Source organism: Cebus imitator, unplaced genomic scaffold, assembly GCF_001604975.1.
Source record: "Cebus imitator isolate Cc_AM_T3 unplaced genomic scaffold, Cebus_imitator-1.0 Scaffold5, whole genome shotgun sequence".
In the NCBI taxonomy this organism is placed as follows: Eukaryota; Metazoa; Chordata; class Mammalia; order Primates; family Cebidae; genus Cebus; species Cebus imitator.
The window spans coordinates 8,552,479-8,570,518 of NW_016107320.1; the positions used below are offsets into that span (position 1 = coordinate 8,552,479).

The 18,040-nt window shown below is 45.6% G+C and overlaps 2 protein-coding genes across 3 annotated transcripts in view; both read right to left on the bottom strand.

The window, feature by feature from the left end:
- The window catches only part of FUT10 (fucosyltransferase 10), a 108,198-nt gene that overhangs the window by 54,316 nt on the left and 35,842 nt on the right, over nt 1-18,040 (bottom strand). The window lies entirely within an intron of this gene.
- LOC108309686 (RNA-binding protein 4B-like) lies at nt 9,636-10,782 on the bottom strand. Its single transcript, XM_017536123.2, has 2 exons — nt 10,669-10,782; nt 9,636-10,378 (listed from the first exon to the last, which is right to left on the bottom strand). Exons 1-2 carry the CDS (start codon nt 10,780-10,782, stop codon nt 10,073-10,075), a joined length of 420 nt encoding a protein of 139 aa, XP_017391612.2. The 3' UTR covers nt 9,636-10,072.

Sequence of the window (18,040 nt, forward strand, 5' to 3'; positions counted from 1 at the left end):
AAAAAGAAAAAAAAAAAAACCCTGCTTTTCCCCCATAGTCTTTCTTTGCAATGAGAAGAATGTATTTTCTTCCAAAGCATTATTTACTTTTCGATAAAATCACATATTTCTCTCTGCCAAAATTCTGACACATGTTCAGTTCCAAGATTCTCTTCCTTTGCTACTAGATAACAAAAGAAGTGTGCCTGGTTTCCCCTTGACTTCAACCGTTTTTGGTTTCCAGGCCCAGCTCGGTGGCTCGCGCCTGCAGCACTTTGGGAAGCCGAGGTGGGTGGATCACCTGAGGTCAGGAGTTCAAGACCAGCCTGGCCAACATGGTGAAACCTCCGTCTCTACTAAAAATATAAAAATTAGCTGCCTGTAATCCCAGCTACTCCAGAGGCTGAACCAGGAGAATCACTTGAACCAGGGAGGCAGAGGTTGCAGTGAGCCGAGATCGTGCCACTGCACTCTAGCCTGGGCGACAAGAGCGAAACTCTGCCTCAAAAAAATAAATAACCAGAGTTTTCAGTTTCCAAAGTTGTTGCCCCTCCACCCTAAAGCCTTAGGCTCTGAGACCTCGATCTCATACTCAATTTGCTAATCAGGAGATTAACTTTTGCTAAAGACTGGCTTGGACTGGAGTACTTAAGCCATAATACAGTCGATACCTACAACAGGGTGGATTTGGTTAGAAATCCTCTCTTAGAGATTTCACAAGAATGTTTCTTCTCTGGTAGTTATATTCAAGGTCAGAAATCTTTTTTTTTTTTTTTTTGAGACAGAGTCCTTGTCACCCAAGGCTGGAGTGCAGTGGCATGATCTCAGCACACTGCAGTCTCTGCCTCCCAGGTTCAAGCAATTCTGCCTCAGCCTCCCAAGTAGCTAGGATTACAAGCAGCTAATTTTTGTATTTTTAGTAGAGACGAGGTTTCATCATGCTGGCCAGGCTGGTCTTGAACTCCTGACCTCGTGATCCACCAGGCCTGGCCAGAAATCATCTTTTTTAGACAAGGTCTTGCTCTATCCCCAGCCTGGAGTGGCACGATCTCAGCTCACTTCAACCCCCGACTCCCAGGCAGCCTCAAGCAATGCTCCCACCTCAGCCCCCCGAGTAGCTGGAACTATAGGCATACACCATTATACCTGGATAATTCTTTGTATTTTTTGTAAAGACAGATCTCGACATGTTGTCCAGGGTAGTCTTGAACTCCTGGACTCAAGCAATCCATCTACCTTGGCCTCCCAAATTGCCGAGATTACAAGCGTGAGCCACCATGCCCAGCCCAGTCAGAAATTATTTAACTCACTTTATGGTGCTTCTAATCTTGGCTTATGATCCAGGAGCAGAGATCCTATTCCCTACATTAATATTCACTTACTTAACACTTCGACCAAAACCCCCTAACCATAGGTTTGTACCCTTTGATGTAAAATCAAGATGACAATTCTTGCAATTTCTTTTTTCTGATACAGGGTCTCACTCTGTCGCCCAGGCCATGGTACAGTGGCACAATCATAGTTCACTGCAGCCTTGACCTCCTGGGCTCAAGTCATCCTCCTTCCTCAGCCTCCTGAGTAGCCAGGACTACAGGTTCATGCCACTATGCCCAGCTATTTTTTTTTTTTGAGATGCAGTTTCATTCTTATTGCCCAGGCTGGAGTGCAATGGCATGATCTTGGCTCACCATAAACTCTGCCTCTTGGGTTCAAGCAATTCTCCTGCCTCAGCCTCCTGAGTAGCTGGGATTACAGGCATGCACCACCACGCCCATCTAATTTTGTATTTTTTAGTATAAATGGGGTTTCTCCATGTTGGTCAGGCTGGTCTCAAACTCCTGACCTCAGGTGATCCACCTGTCTCGGCCTCCCAAAGTGCTGGGATTATAGGCGTGGGCCACTACAGCCTGGCCGCCCAGCTAATATTTCCAATTTGTTTTACAAGTAGGGTCTCACTATGTTGCCCAGGCTGGTCTTGAACTCCTGGGCTTAAGTGATCCTCCTGCCTCCATCTCCCAAGGTGCTGGGATTATAGGTGTTAGTAACCATTCCTGGCCTAATTCTTGCAGTTTGTGACCCTCATAGACATGCCATATAGAAGTCAGACATTTCAAATTCTCAGTCATGGTTGACAGAGATTCTATGCTGTCAGCCTAAAATGCAACATTTTATGTTAATAAATTTCCCATAAGCTAACAAATCTAAAAATAGGAATAATAATTTCTAGTATAGATTTTGAATCTACCAATATGGCACATAACTGAGAAGGGTCTATTTCTCTTTAGGCACATAAAGTAAAAAAGAGCCATTACTAAAATCTTTACGAAGTCACCAGAGTATATGAGAAGGAACACGGGTTTTTAAGCCAAGGGAATTAGGGATGAAAACTGAGTTTAGCCATGAAATTATTTGGGCAAATTACTGAAATTCTCTGAGCCATGACCCTCATCTTTCAAATAAAGAAAATACTGGCCATATTGGACTCCTTTGTGCCTGTGACACAGAGGCTACCTAGGAAATGCTGATTTCCATCCTTCCCTACTTCTTCCCCATGTCTCACAGCCCAATCTCACTCGTTCTATGTCCTGTACAAGGGATGGGACCACTACCCACCTGCCGTGCATAAGCTTCCATGAAGACATCTGTCTCCATCATTAGGGCTTTCAGGAATACTGGGGCAAGATGCTTTCCAACTGTCAAAAGCCCTAGAGGGAAGCAGGATGCCTGGCCACAGACTATGGACCACACACAGCTGAGACCCCCTTCCAGCTAACTCCAGCTCGGAGTACCTCCCTTTTATTCCATTCTTCTTCCAGATAATCCCCCTTCTTTTGCATCTTGGTTCCTCTTCGACATTGCACCTTGTCCTCCACTCCTGATTAAACAGCCTAACAAACTGGATTTGCTAACCCAAAAGACAAACCAGAGGCCTCTACTCTGGTAGCTCTCTGCTGCCCCCTCTTGTCGCCAAATGGAACAGGTCACTTCTCTTCCCACAAAAAAATCTCATTTCACGGTTCAGAAAGGCACAGCATTAATTGAGGTCGGGGCCAGACACCGTGCTAGGTATTAAGAGGCTAAACAGCGAGCAAAATGAGCAAAATCAGAAAATGCCTTGTTCTCACAGAGCTTACAGTACAGTGAAAAAGGCAGGCGTTAAACAAACAATCATATTAGTAACTATAGCACCAGAACTCAAAAGTGTGACGAAATGCTGAGAGGCCGGGTGGTGGCTCACGCCTATAATCCCAGTATTTTGGGAGGCCCAGGAGGGATGATGGGTGGAGATCATGAGTTCAAGACCAGCCTGGGCAATACAGTGAGACTCAACACCTACAAAAGTTGTTTTTTGATTAGGGCATGGTGGTGCATGCATCTAGTCCTAGCTAATTGGGAGGCTGAGGCAGGAGGATTGCTTAAGCCCAGGAGTTCAAGATGGCAGTGAGCTACAATCACGCCACTGCACTCTGGCCTGGGCAACAGAACAAGGCCCAGTCTCTTAAAAAATAAAAATTGGGCCGGGCGCGGTGGCTCACGCCTGTAATCCCAGCACTTTGGGAGGCCGAGGCGGGTGGATCACAAGGTCAACAGATCGAGACCATCCTGGTCAACATGGTGAAACCCCGTCTCTATTAAAAATACAAAAAATTAGCTGGGCATGGTGGCGCGTGCCTGTAATCCCAGCTACTCAGGAGGCTGAGGCAGGAACCCAGGAGGGGGAGATTGCGGTGAGCCGAGATTGCACCATTGCACTCCAGCCTGGGTAACAAGAGCGAAACTCCATCTCAAAAAAAACAAATTCAAAAATTTTTTAAATGAATGCTATGAGAGCCTATAATATGGAATCTATCAGGTCAAAGAAGTCTTCTTGGAGCTGGTGCTTAAGGCTGAAATGGAAGGATGCCCTATCTGTAATATAAGGGAAATCATTTATATTTAGTAAGTGTCTCAATATTACTTGAAAGGCTGAGAAGGGAGGACCAAGAACAGCCTGGACAACATAGGAGACCTTGTGTCTTAAAAAAAAAGTTATCTTGCTATAACCAGTAATTGCAAAGAAAAATAATTTTAAAAACCAAAAGCTGGCCGGGTGCAGTGGCTCATGCCGTAATCGTAATCCCAGCACTTTGAGAGGCCGACGGGGGCGGATCACTTGAGGTCAGGAGTTCGAAACCAGCCTGGCCAACATGATAAAACCTCATCTCTACTAAAAACACAAAAAAATTAGCCGGGCATGGTGGCGATGTCTGTGATCCCAGCGACTTGGGAGCTGAGACAGCAGAACTGCTTCAGCCCAGGAAATGGAGGTTGCAGTGAGCCGAGATTGTACCAGTGCACTCCAGCCTGGGCGACAGAGCAAGACTCTGTCTCAAAAAAAAAAAAAAAAAAAACCACACACACACACAAACTAAAAGTTTGGCCAGGCGTGGTGGCTCACACCTATAATCCCAGTGTTTTGGGAGGCCAAGGCAGGTGAATCATCTGAGGTTAGGAGTTCAAAGCCATCCTGGCCAACATGGTGAAAGCCTGTCTCTACTAAAAATACAGAACTTAGCTAGGTGTGGTGGCAGGTGCCTGTAATCCCAGCTACTTGGGAGGCTGAGGCAAGAGAATCACTTGAACCCAGGAGGTGGAGGCTGTAGTGAGCAAAGATCGCACCATTGCACTCCAGCCTAGGCGACAGAGTGAGATTTTGTCTCAAAAACAAAAACAAAATCTTGTCAAGCAGACCACAGGCCTGCTGCCTGGCCAGCCCATCTACCCAAATAACTAGTTCAGCTCAAAACCTGTCTTTGTGGTTTCCTCAACTTACCATGATATTTCTAAAGTCCCATCTTCAAAAGCTATCCCCAAAGCAGGATTTGGGGTTGGCAAGAGCAAATATAAAAAACAACCTATCATCCTCTTCTCCTGCTCTCTCCTGGTTCTTTTCCCAACACCTGAGACTAAAAGACACGGGGCTGACTCCCCTTCCTTCAGCCACCGAGTGTCAAGGCTCCTGACCAAGCTGTCATTGCTGGAAGCAGCAGGTTCTCGGCAGGAGAAATCTAAGCCCTGAGTATTCCAGTCTTCATTCTTATTATGTTCAAGGAGGAGCTAAAGACATTTTTAAATCCCTTCAAGAGAATAGTCTGACTTCAGAAGGCTCTCATTATTTTATAGGAAAGACCCTATTAGGATTGTCAAAATTGAATACGAATGTCAAACTTTTCTCCTGCAATAATCCTATTCTCTCCAAGACAGATGGATGCTTTAGACTAATAAGGGAGATGGTAACCTATTTAAAAGAAGAAGAAAAAAAACTTTCCACCCCTAAAAAACCATCTCAATTAGTACAGCTTTTAAATATATTTGCTATGGTTTGAATGTGTCTCCCAAAAAGCAAGTATTGGAAACTTAATCCCCAAAACAACAGTGTTGCGGGGTGTGGCTGACGGGAGGTGGTTCGGTCACGAGGGCTCCACCCTCTTGTTATAAGTAGAATTTTCGATGCCGCAAAAGAAGTAGCACTTCAATATAAACTTCCTCAGCGAGGCAATTTACTTCTATAGAAGGGTGCGGCTCACAGATTGAACAACGGTGAGTGCACATCTGGACAAGGAGGGGAGGGGTACTTATGCCTGACGGAGGTCATCCCCACTGCTGTCATTCCCCTATTGGCTAGGGTTAGGCAGCACAGTCTAGTCTAATTCCGATTGGCTATTTTAAAGGGAGGAGGGGTATGAACCACAGTGGCAGGATGGGTAGTTTGGCGGGAAGGATGGTTACGAGCAGGTAAGCAGGGGTCAAAGCAGGTGACTGGGGCAGGTGACCGGGATGAGTTAGGATGGGGCAGGAGATTGGGGGAACAGATGTGAACTACTGATTAGAACTGGTGAAAAAGGCTGTTTACTGAAACTACAAGGAAGTTAAACTTTAAAATGGAGGATTAAAGACTAAGAGAGCTGAACATACACAGTGTTTATTTGCAGAGAAACTTGGGGTTCACTATATCTAACATTCTGAATGGATTAAGGCTGATGATAAAAGGGCTTGAGGCTATGAGTCCAACCTCTTGCTCGCCCACTCTTTTTGGCTCTTCCATCATGGGATGACACAGCAAGAAGGACCTCACCAAGTGATGATCCCTCTATCTTAGACTTCCCAGCCCCCAGAACCATGAGCCAATAAATTGGTTGCATATTAATTACCCAGTCTCCAGTATTCTGTTACAGAAGCACAAAACAGGCTAAGGCAATATTATAATCCTATTGCCACTGCTCTTTAGCTCTGTACAGCAGCTCATCTGAACAAGAGCAGGATGCTAAGTCACAGGATACAACGTACTGGCCATCCACCCTGTCCCAGGCAGTGTGTTGTGGACTTTACACGAATTATACTCAAGCATTACAAAAACGCTAAAGAAACTGTTTTTCTATTTCCATTTTACAAATAAAAAAGGAAGTTTAAAAATATTAAGGAATGATGCCAATGTCAGAGATCTAACAGGTGGTGGAAATGAATTCGGTCCAATATTTACTGCGGGCTTGCTGCTCAGGCTCACTTCAGGTTTCTGCTCCCTGTATTCTGGTGCAGTGTCTCTTGGCTACCCTAGCTATGGCTCCAGTGGCCCAGATCTAGCTCAGGCAGCCCTTCCAGAAGGTGTACGTGGCAAATTTTGGTGACACCTGCATGATTCCAACTCTGCATGTACATACATTGCAAAAGCTGTGGAGGAATAGCTACCTCCAGAGAGATTTCAAAGGATTCCTTGGAGAGCCTTGTGGACCAAGAAGAGAACTGCCACAGGGGCAGAGGCACTGCAAAGAGTTCCCAATAGGACAATGATTTGGGGAGCCATGAAGGCAGGGTCGCCCTGAGACCTCAGAATTGTAAATCCAGTATGCAACACCAGCCTCGGGGAGCCACAGACACCCGAGAGCTGTCACGTGGGCTACACTCAGCTAAACTATGGGGCAGGGCCACACAAGACCTTTGGGGTCCAGTGCCCATCCCAGTGTGTCCAGAAGGCAGGACATGAAGTCAAAGAAGATGATTCTCAAGCCTGAAGATTGAATCTTGTTTGCCTTGTCGGGTTTTAGACTTTCTTGGGCCCTGTTACCCCTTTCTTGCATATTTCTCCTTTTTGGAATGGGAATGCCCATCCAACGCCTGTCTCACCATTGTACTTGGGAAGTATACAACTTGTCTGATTTCACAGGTTCAGACCAGTAGTCTCAGACCCAAGGTTTTTCCATTACTCTAGTTTCTCAAGCAATTGAGGGTAGAGAGTTACGACATGCCTCACTTCACCCCTCTCCCTGCCAAAAAAGTCACTATTATCTCTCCGAAGTATGAAAATGTATAAAATTAGACCTGCCATTGTTCATAAAGACAGAAGTTCTTTCTGTCAAGCTGATATTTAATAATTGTTTGACTAATGTAAATCAGTTTTGGCTTCTTTCTTCCAAGGAATAATATACTATAACATAGAGCATGCTAGAGTGTTACAATAAAGATACGTACTTGGTAAAATTCATCACAGAAATGCATGAAGCAATTAAGCGTGAGGGGCAGAAGGAGAAAGGGGAGGAAGAGATAGTGACAAAATGCTGAGCAAGAAAAGGCACAGGAGGTACGACTGCATGCAACCAACGATAAGGAGAAACACTTGATCTTAGCTAAAATGAAAAAAAAAGGAGCAGCTGTGGCAACTCATGCCTGTAATCCCAGCACTTTGGGAGGCTGAGGCAGGTGGATCACTTGAGGCCAGGAGTTCGAAGTCAGCCTGGCCAACATGGTGAAACCCCACCTCTACTAAAAATACAAAAATTAGCTGGGCATGGTGGCGGGCACCTGTAATTCCAGCTACTTGGGAGAATGAAGCAAAAGAATCGCTTGAACCCAGGAGGCAGAGGCTGCAGTGAGCCAAGATCGCACCACTGCACTCTAGCCTGGATGACAGAGTAAGACTCTGTCTCAAAAAAAAAGACCCCAGTTTACATGTAAGCCCAGCAAACTTTCCCATGTGCTAAAACTCACCACCCTTTACTCCACTAATGCCATTATCAACCCCCATTTCACACCCAGGCTATGACTGAGAAAATCTACGACTTGTCTGAGCAGGATGGTATCCTGTTGGTAAATGTCACTATTACCCTTGAAAGACAGGGCCCTGGCGGGGAGATCAGTGTTACAGGTTGAGCAAAAGCCAAAGGAACTTGGTTGCCCCAAAAATCAAATATGCTCCTTTCGTCTTTATGACTTCAACTCCTCTCAATCTTTTGGTGACTTAACCAGGGACTGCTTGGAAAACCAAATGTAGAGGCTGAAAGTGGGAAACCTGGGAATTTAGAATGTGATCGTTTGCCTTTGCTTCAAACTTTGGGACAATTTGACTAGGAAGGTTGCAAACTGCGGAACATCATGTATGAAAATAAAAACTAGTGTTTAGTTACCTTGAAAAGAAAGGGAATATGGACCACCCAGGTCAATCATGTGTCAAAGACTTGAGACTCAAAAACCAGGGGTTTTACAGTTATTGATCACAGAGGAAATTTAAAGACATCATTTTAAAGCAAACTAGCAACACGTGTATACTGGGCAGACAACTAACTCAGATGACCCCAGAAGCCCTTCAGCCTCAATAGTTTTACTGTTTTATGGCAACATGCACACTTACCATTGGAGGGTGTGCATTCTGGGGCTGGGTGGGCTGGGTGGAGATAGTAGAGAAGGATTTCAATGTCATCCCTTCTGGATCCATGCTTTTGCTCAGCATCAGCTAAGCATCTCATTCTAAGTAGAGACTACTTGTTTGACACTTTCCAATATCACCAGATGTCATATGAGTCCAATCACTAAGTGCTCCTCAAAGACTAAATTGTGCCCATGTGGCTAAAAGTATACCCTAGTTGTCCAAGCACGGTGGCTCACACCTGTAATCCCAGCACTTTGGGGGGCCAAGGCAGGTGGATCACTTGAGGCCAGGAGTTCAAAACCAGCCTGGTCAATATGGTAAGACCCAGTGTCTACCAAAAACTACAAAAATTAGCTGGCACAGTGGCTCATGCCTTTTGAAACAAGTTTCGCTCTTGTCACCCAGGCTGGAGTGCAGTGGTGCGATCTTGGCTCACTGCAACTTCCGCCCCCTGGGTTCAAGTGATTCTTCTGTCTCAGCCTCCCAAGTAGCTGGGACTATAGGCACGCGCCACCACACCCAGCTAATTTTTGTATTTTTAGTAGAGACAAGGTTTCACCATGTTGGCCAGGCTGGTCTTAAACTCCTGACATCATGATCCGTCCACCTCGGTCTCCCAAAGTGCTGGGATTACAAGCATGAGCCACTGCGCCTGGCCAATTTTTTTTGAGACAGAGTCTCACTCTGTCACCCAGACTGGAGTTCAGTGTCATGATCTCAGCTCACTGCAACCTCCATCTCCAAGATTCAAGCAATTCTCCTGCCTCAGCCTCCCAAGTAGCTGGGATTACAGGCATGCACCACACCCAGACAAATTTTGTATTTTTAGTGGAGATGGGGTTTCACTATGTTAGCCAGGCTGGTCTTGAACTCCTGACCTCAGGTGATCTACCCTCCTCAGCCTCCCAAAGTGCGAGGATAATAGACATGAGCCACGGTACCCAGCCTAATTTTGTCTTTATATAATTTTTTCAACTTTTTTAAGTTGAAAAACCATTTATTTCACTGGAAAGAAAAAAAGTGACCCAACTCTGTAGGTCTAGCCTTTAAACCAAAAAGAGACCCAGGGGCAGTGAGACTCTCACCAAGATCAATCCCAAATCCAACAGTGGCAGGAGGTGGGGAGGAGACAGCACAGGCCCCCACCACAGTTTCTGCACACAATGAGGCCTGCTGGAAGAACAGAACATGAGTGGGAAGCTACAGAAGTGCTGAAGGACAGAAGAACAGGAAAAGGGGCAGGAAAGGAAAGAAAAGAAAGAGAAGGTCTGAACTTAGTACGGTAAATTAAGGTCCACGGTTCCTGAGGGGCTGAACGCACAGAGCCAAGAACTTCCCAGAGACTGGGTACCATGAAGGGTGTATTCTCATGCACAACCGCAGCTCGGAATTTCAGCCCACACACATCCCACCTTAAAACTCTGTGTTATCAAGGCCCCTGATGGCCTCCGCTGCATCCTCCGCCTGCTCCACGTGTACGAAGGCATAATCTTTCACGATGGCACATTCGACAACCAGACCACACTCCTCAAACTGGGCTGTAGGCTCCTCCTTGGTGCAGGTGGGACTGATGCTGCCTACATGCAACTTGGTTGAGGCTTTGCTGTTATTCTCGCTAGCTTCCACGTAGATGTTCACCCCATGAAGCTTGTAATGGTGTAGGTTGCACATGGCATCTTCTGCTGCAGTTTTGTCTTCTATGCGCACAAAGCCATAATTCTTTTTTTTTTTTTTTTTTTTTTTTTTTTGAGATGGAGTCTTGCTCTGTCACCAAGGCTGGAGTGCAATGGTGCAATCTCGGCTCACTGCAACTCCTCCCGAGTTAAAGAGAGTCTCCTGCCTCAGTCTCCTGAGTAGCTGGGATTACAGGCGCCCGCCACCACACCTGACTAACTTTTGTATTTTTAGTAGAGACAGGGTTTTACCATGTTGGACAGGCTGGTCTCAAACTCCTGACCTCGTGATCCACCTCGGCCTCCCAAAGTGCTAGAATTACAGGCGTGAGCCACTGCACCGGCAAAGCCATAATTCTTAATGATGTCACATTCCAGCACCTTCCCATACTGCTTGAAGAATGAGCTCTGTGACTCCCGGGGCAGGTTTCTGATCAACAGCTTTACCATCCTGACAACAGCCCACACGGAAATCGGCAGGTCCTCCTCCTTGCAGTGTGTATGCTTCTGGCAAAACGCTAAAATCGCAGCCAATTTTTTTCAGCTTTTAGATTCAAGAGGTACATGTACGTGATGCTGAAGTTTAGGGTATGAATGTTCTCGTTACCTAGGTACTGAGCATAGTACCCAACAGTTTTTCAATCTTTGCCCCCCTTCCTCCTTCTCCCCTCTAGTGGTCCCCAGTGTCTACTGTTGCCATCTTTATGTCCCTGCTACCCCATGTGCAGTTCCCACTTATAAGAGAGAACATGCAGTATCTGTGCATTAATTCTAATTCACTTAGGATAATGGCCTCCAGCTGCAGCTAAATTCATATTGCTGCAGAGGACATGATCTTCTTATTTTTTATGGCTGTATAGTATTCCATGGTATATATATACCACATTTTCTTTATCTAATCTGCCACTGATAGGCACCTGGATTGATTCCATGTCTTTGCTCTTATGAACAGTGCTATGATGAACATGCAAGTGCATTTCATGTCTTTTTCTTCCTTTCCAGCATCACTCCCCCTCACTCTTGCTTCCCTAGCACTGTACCCACAATGGAGCTCGAACCATCCTGGCTAAGACAGAGAGAGCTGAAGCATCAGTCACAGAGCAGGGGCTCAGTTAAAATAACAAACAAAAAACAAAGCAGACTGCCAGCTTTCAAGACATTCTTACTGAAGAAAAAAAAAACATATAAATGCCCCTGGATATTTTTCTCTAGATTTACTGATTAAATGGCTTCATCAGTTTACAAAGGAATCCGAAGGCAGGGCACGGTGGCTCACACCTGTAATCCCAGCACTGTGGGAGGCTAAGGCAGGTGGATCACTTGAGGTCAAGAGTTTAAGACCAGCCTGGCCAACAGTGTGAAACCCCATGTCTATTAAAAATACAAAAATTAGCTGGGCATGGTGGCACATGCCTATAGTCCCAGCTACTTGGGAGGCTGAGGCAAGAGAATCACTTGAACCAGGAGGCGGAGGTTGCAGTGAGCCAAGATGGTACCACTGCACTCCAGTCTGGGTGACAGAGCAAGATTCCATCTCAAAAAAAAAAAAAGGAGTCTGAGGAATTTGTATTTACATTTTTAGATATAAAGTTTGGGGCTGTGAATTATATGACTGCCTACCAATTGCACACTTAAATTGTTTCACTGGTCCTCACATGCAATCGAAATATATAGTTATCAGTGATTTGGATGTCTAATTTAGATGCCTGTACTCAGGAAGGTAAAATATGTAGATGTCAATTACTATAAGGATTAAATATTTATATGCCTGTGAAAGCAAAATACTTTGTGATCAATAATTTACCGACATTTTTATACCCATCAGGAAGGAAATGAATAACTGCATTTAGGTTTTTTATGCATCAAGTTGTGTTAAATTGATAACATGAGGTTGAACAGTGTCTGAAAACTCAAGGGGCTAAATAAATAATCACAGTTAATTCTTCTTTTATATATAAACACACACACCTGAATATATGAAAACAGATACCATTAAGCCATCAGCAAGACAGATGCTGGCCAGATACAGTGGCTCATGCCTGTAATCCTAGCACTGCAGGAGGCCAAGGTAGGAGGATCGTTTGAGCCCAGCCTGAGTTCAAGACCAACCTGGGCAACATAGGGAGACCCTGTCTCTACAAAAAAAAATTAAAAATTAGCCAGGTGTGGTGGCGCATGCCTGTAGTCCCAGCCATGCACTCAGGAGACTGAGGCAGGAGGATTACTTAAGCCCAGGAGGCTGAGGCTGCAGTGAGCATTCTTTGCACCATTGCACTCCAGACTAGGCCACAGAGTAAGACCCCGTTCCTCTCCCACACTGTGTCCATTTTCACACTGCTGATAAAGACATACCAGAGTCTGGGTAATTTATAAAGAAAAAGAGTTTAATGGGACTTACAGGTTCACATGGCTGGGGAGGCCTCACAGTCATGGTGAAAGCTGAAAGACATGTCTTACGTGGTGGCAGACAAGAGAGAATGAGAGCCCTTATAAAATCATCAGATACAGTGCCAGGTGCAGTGGCTCACGCCTGTAATCCCAGCACTTTGGGAGGCTGAGGTGGGTGAATCACGAGGTCAAGAGTTTGAGACCAGCCTGGCCAACTTGGTGAAACCCTGTCTTTACTAAAAATACAAAAATTAGCCGGCCATGGTAGCAGACACCTGTAATCCCAGATACTCGGAAGGCTGAGGCAGGAGAATCGCTTGAAACAGGAAGGCAGAAGTTGCAGCGAGCCGAGATTGCGCCACTGCACTGCAGCCTGGGCAAAAGAGTGAAACTCCATCTCAAAAAAAAAAAAAAAACAAAACATCATCAGATCTCATGAGACTTATTCACTACCATGAGAATAGTCTGGGGAAACTGCTCCTGTGAGGCAATTATCTCCCACTGGGTCCTTTCCACAACATGTGGGAATTACGGGAGCCACAATTCAAGATGAGATTTGGGTGGGGACACAGCTAAGCCATATCAACTACAAAAAAAGACACCGACTCTGTCTTCAAATCACATCTCAAAGCTACCATTTCCCTCTCCTATGCATCTTACCTAATCCAGGGCACCAGCATTTGCAGTTACTGAATAGAAACTGTGTCTTACAGTTGTGAGTGGTGGCTCACACCTGTAATCTCAGCACTTTGGGAGGCCAAGGAAGGTGGATCACTTCAGGTCAGGAGTTTGAAACCAGCCTAGCCAACATGGTGAAACCCCATGTCTACTAAAAATACAAAAAATTAGCCGTGTGTGGTGGCACATGCCTGTAATCCCAGCTACTTGAGAAGCTGAGGCAAGAGACTCACTTGAACCCAGTAGGTAGAGGTTGCAGTGAGCTGAGATCGTGCCACTGCACTCCAGCCTGGGTGACCAAGAGAGGGAGGATGGGAGGGAGGGAGGACGGAAGGGAGGGAGGACAGGAGGGAGGGAGGAAGGGAGGGAGGGAGGACAGGAGGGAGGGAGGAAGGGAGGGAGGGAGGACAGGAGGGAGGGAGGACGGGAGGCAGAGAGGACGGGAAGGAGAGAGGGAGGGAGGGAGAGAGGGAGGGAGGGAGGAAGGAAGGAAGGAAGGAAGGAGGGAAACAGTGTCTTGCTTCCACATTCATATTCCAATCTGTTCTTCGTGGAGAAGTCAAAGGGATCTTTTTAAAGCATAAATCAGAACCAAATAAAATAAAAATCAGATCACATCATCCCTGCTTAAAGCCTCCTGATATTTTCCCATGGCACTTAAAATATATCCAAACTTCCCACTCTCTGATGAAACCCTGATGGCCTGGCTCCTGGCTCCCATTCAAATCTCATCTCACGCTGCCTCCTTTCTCCTCCTTCCACCTTCAAACTGCTTCCTCTTCAAGTCTTTGTCTCAAATGTTACGTCCTCAGAGAGGCCTCCCTGATCTCTCTGTCTGAAATCAAAATGCAGCAAAACCTGGTGGCTCATAACCTGTAATCCCAGCACTTTGAGAGGCTGAGGCAGGAGGATCACTTAAGCTCAGTAGTTCAAAACCAGCCTGGGTAACATACTGAGACCCTGTCTCTGTGAAAAATTGAAAATTAGCCAGGCGTGGCAGCAAGCACCTGTAGTCCTAGCTACGAAGGAGGCTGAGGCGGGAGGATTGCTTGAGGCTGGGAGGTCCAGGCTGCAGTGAGCTATGATCATGCCACAGCACTCCAGTCTGGGCAACAGAGAAAGACCCTGTCTCAAAAAATGAATTAATTAATTATTTAAAGTCAAAATACTCATCCCTATCTGATGGCATGCTGTGTACATATCTCATAAGCCCCATGAGGGCAGAGTCTGTTTGGTTTGCCACTATAACCCCCCACACCTAACCCATAATAGGTTTTTAGATGCCAGTTGTATAAATGAATAAAGAACAGACCCTAACAGTAGCAAGGGATACATCCTGAGACGCCCTCAAATTATCTCAAATCGCAACTATGATAGCATATGATTGCTTCAAAAAAACGGGGTCACATGAACCATTTCACACAGATGCAAACCATTTAGTCTAATGACTACAATTTAATCTATTTAAATTGCTATCTTCTGCCTAATAACTGCTGTTTTAAAACACTTGACTTTTGCCTTCATTTCCATTATCAGTACATGCAATTGACTGCCTTCTGAGGGGTCGTCTTTTACGCTAGTAAACAAAATGTTTAATATTTCAAGGGAGTTCCAGCATAGGCAACAAGTATATAACACAAAGCTGGTTGAGAGACAGACACTGGTTCTCAACAGGGAGCAAGTGACTCGCTGGCACCCACATTCCTCAAAGGCCAGGGGACTGGAATCTGTGCCCTGGAAAAATCTAGATAAGGTGGATCAAACTACGATTGTAAAATTTGTAAAATAAAATATAAATAAATGGTTCTGGCAGGATATGGTGGCTCACACCTGTAATCTCAGTACTTTGGGAGGCCAAGGTGGGATGATCGCTTGAGGTGAGGAGTTCGAGACCAGCCTGGCCAACATGGTGAAACCCCGTCTCCACTAAAAATACAAAAATTAGCCAGTCATGGTGGTGCACACCTGTAGTCCCAGCTACTCAGGAGGCTGAGGCAGGAGAATCGCTTGAACCCGGGAAGCAGAGGTTGCAGTGAGCCAAGATCATGCCACTGCACTCCAGCCTGGGCAACAGAGCAAGACTCCATCTAAAAAACAAAAACATGCTGGTTTAAGTCGTTTTTTAAATTTTGTTGTTTTATTTTTGTTTTTGTTTTTTTAAGACAAGGTCTGGCTCTATTGCCCAGGCTGGAGTGCAGTGATACAATCTTGGCTCACTGCAACCTCTGCCTCCCAGATTCAAGTGATCCTCCCACCTCAGCCTCTGGAATAGCCAGGACTACAAGCGTGCACCACCACACCAGGCTAAGTGTATTTTTTGTAGTGTTGGAGTCTCCATATGTTGCCCAGGCTGGCCTCAAACTCGTGAGCTCAACCAATCTGCCCTCCTCAGCCTCCCAAAGGGCTGGGATTACAGGCATGAGCCATTGCACCCAGCCTTGTTTTAATTTTTGAGAGCAAAGAAAAACACAACAATTAAAGCTACATGGTTTTACTCTGCATGCCTACGAGAGAGAGAGTTGTCTGCGCTGCAGAACAGAGCTGCCAGCACAGCTCAGAGGATTTCTGGGGCTCAGAGAATCTGCCTAGACCTGAATGGAAGCCATCATTTCCATCGGCCCCAACTGCTGCAGCTGCGGTAGTGAAATCTGTGCCCTGCCTCCCGATGCCAGCCAGAAGGGAAGTGCTTGGCTTTGGACACCTGTCATTTCTTTTTTTTTTTGAGATGGAGTCTTGCTCTGTCACCCAGGCTGGAGTGCAGTGGAGTGCTCTCAGCTCACTGCAACCTCCGCCCCCCAGATTCAAGCAATTCTCCTGCCTCAGCCTCCTGAGTAGCTGGGATTACAGGCATGCACCACGATGCCTGGCTAATTTTTCTACTTTTTTAGTAAAGACAGTGTTTCACCATGTTGGCAAGGTTGGTCTCGAACTCCTGACCTTGTGATCCACCCACCTTGGTCTTCCAAAGTGCTGGGATTACAGGCATGAGCCACCATGCCGAGCCTCACCTGCCACCTCTCAACCAAAAAAAGGCTACCAGATTTTTCAAGCACTTTTTTTTTTTTTTTTTTGAGATGGGGTTCTATGTTGCTCAGGCTGGTCTTGAACTGCTGGGTTCCGGTGACCCTCCCACCTTAACTTCCCAACAGCCAGAATTACAGGAGCACACCACCCCATCTGGCTCAGTCAGTTTTGCTCTTTCTTTAATCTTTAAGTATCACACAATGTGTAAGAAAGAACAAAGAGGATTTTAAAAGGAAGGGAGAGGCTACATCAGAAAGAAGGCTAAGAGAATTCCTAGTCCTGACTGAACCACTCTTAAAACTAAACATTATGAGGCTCACAAAAGCCCCTGTCCTTATACCAAAATGAATCTAGCAAAACCTTATTAATTTATATTTTTAGCTAGAAAGATAGAAAATCATATATTGTTAATATGTAATCTTTTCATGGAAAGAAAAGTTTATCGTAGCTATAGGAAATATTAATGTCTTGCCAGGAGTGGAGGCTCATGCCTATAATCCCAGAATCTTGGGAGGTCAAGGCGGGCGGAACGCTTGAGCCCAGGAGTTCGAGACCAGCCTGGGCAACATGGCAAGACTCCATTTCTACTACAATACAAAAATTAGCCAGGTGTGGTGGTGTGTGTTTATAGTCCCAGCTACTCAGGAGGCTGAGATGGGAGGATCAGTGGAGGCTGGGAGGCAGAAGGTGCAGTGAGCCAAGAATGTAGCACTGGACTCCAGCCTAGGTGACAAAGCCAGACCCTGTCTACGAAAAAGAAAAGAAAGAAAGAATTATTACTGTCTTTACATAATTAAACTTTTCCAAAAGGTATCTTGTAATGCAAAGAAGCCTAGGAATTGCATAATGTATTAATAATTTTGTTACCACCTTTCTGTGTAACTGTCTCTTAAGACAAAATGCCTTTGTTAGTTAAATTCTCGCTTCTATCAAATTAATACCTGCACAGAGCTTTAAAGTGAAATCATTGCTTAGGGTCTAGAACATAAGACAGCAGAGTCCTGCCTCATCCCCACTCTCTACTTTCAAATGCCAGAGCTCACCACTCCAATGCTTTCAGGTGTTTCATCTGCATTCGCGCTTCAAAAATATCTAAATAACATGCTAAATATACTATGTTTTGATTTCTCAGTTTATTTATTTATTTATTTTTTTGAGACAGCACCTGGCTCTGTCGCCCAGGCTGGAGTGCAGTCACGTGATCTTGGCTCACTGCAACCTCCACCTATTGGGTTCAAGCAATTCTTGTGCCTCAGCCTCCCCAGCAGCTGGGACTAGAGACGCCTGCCACCACGCCTGGCTACTTTTTTGTATTTTTAGTAGAGATGGGGTTTTGCCATCTTGGCCAGGCTGGTCTCGAACTCCTGACTTCAAGTGATCCACCCGCCTCGGTCTCCCAAAGTGCTGGGATTACAGGCATGAGCCACTACCCCAGGCCTAGGATTAGGCCTATTTCATGCTTGCAATCATTTATTCAACAATGTCTACTGGCCAGGATGGTGACTCATGCCTGTAATCCCAACACTTTGGGAGCTTGAGGCGGGAGGAGCACATCAGGCCAGGAGTTTGAGACCAGCTTGGGCAATAGAGCAAGACCTACTTTCTTTTTTTTTTTTTT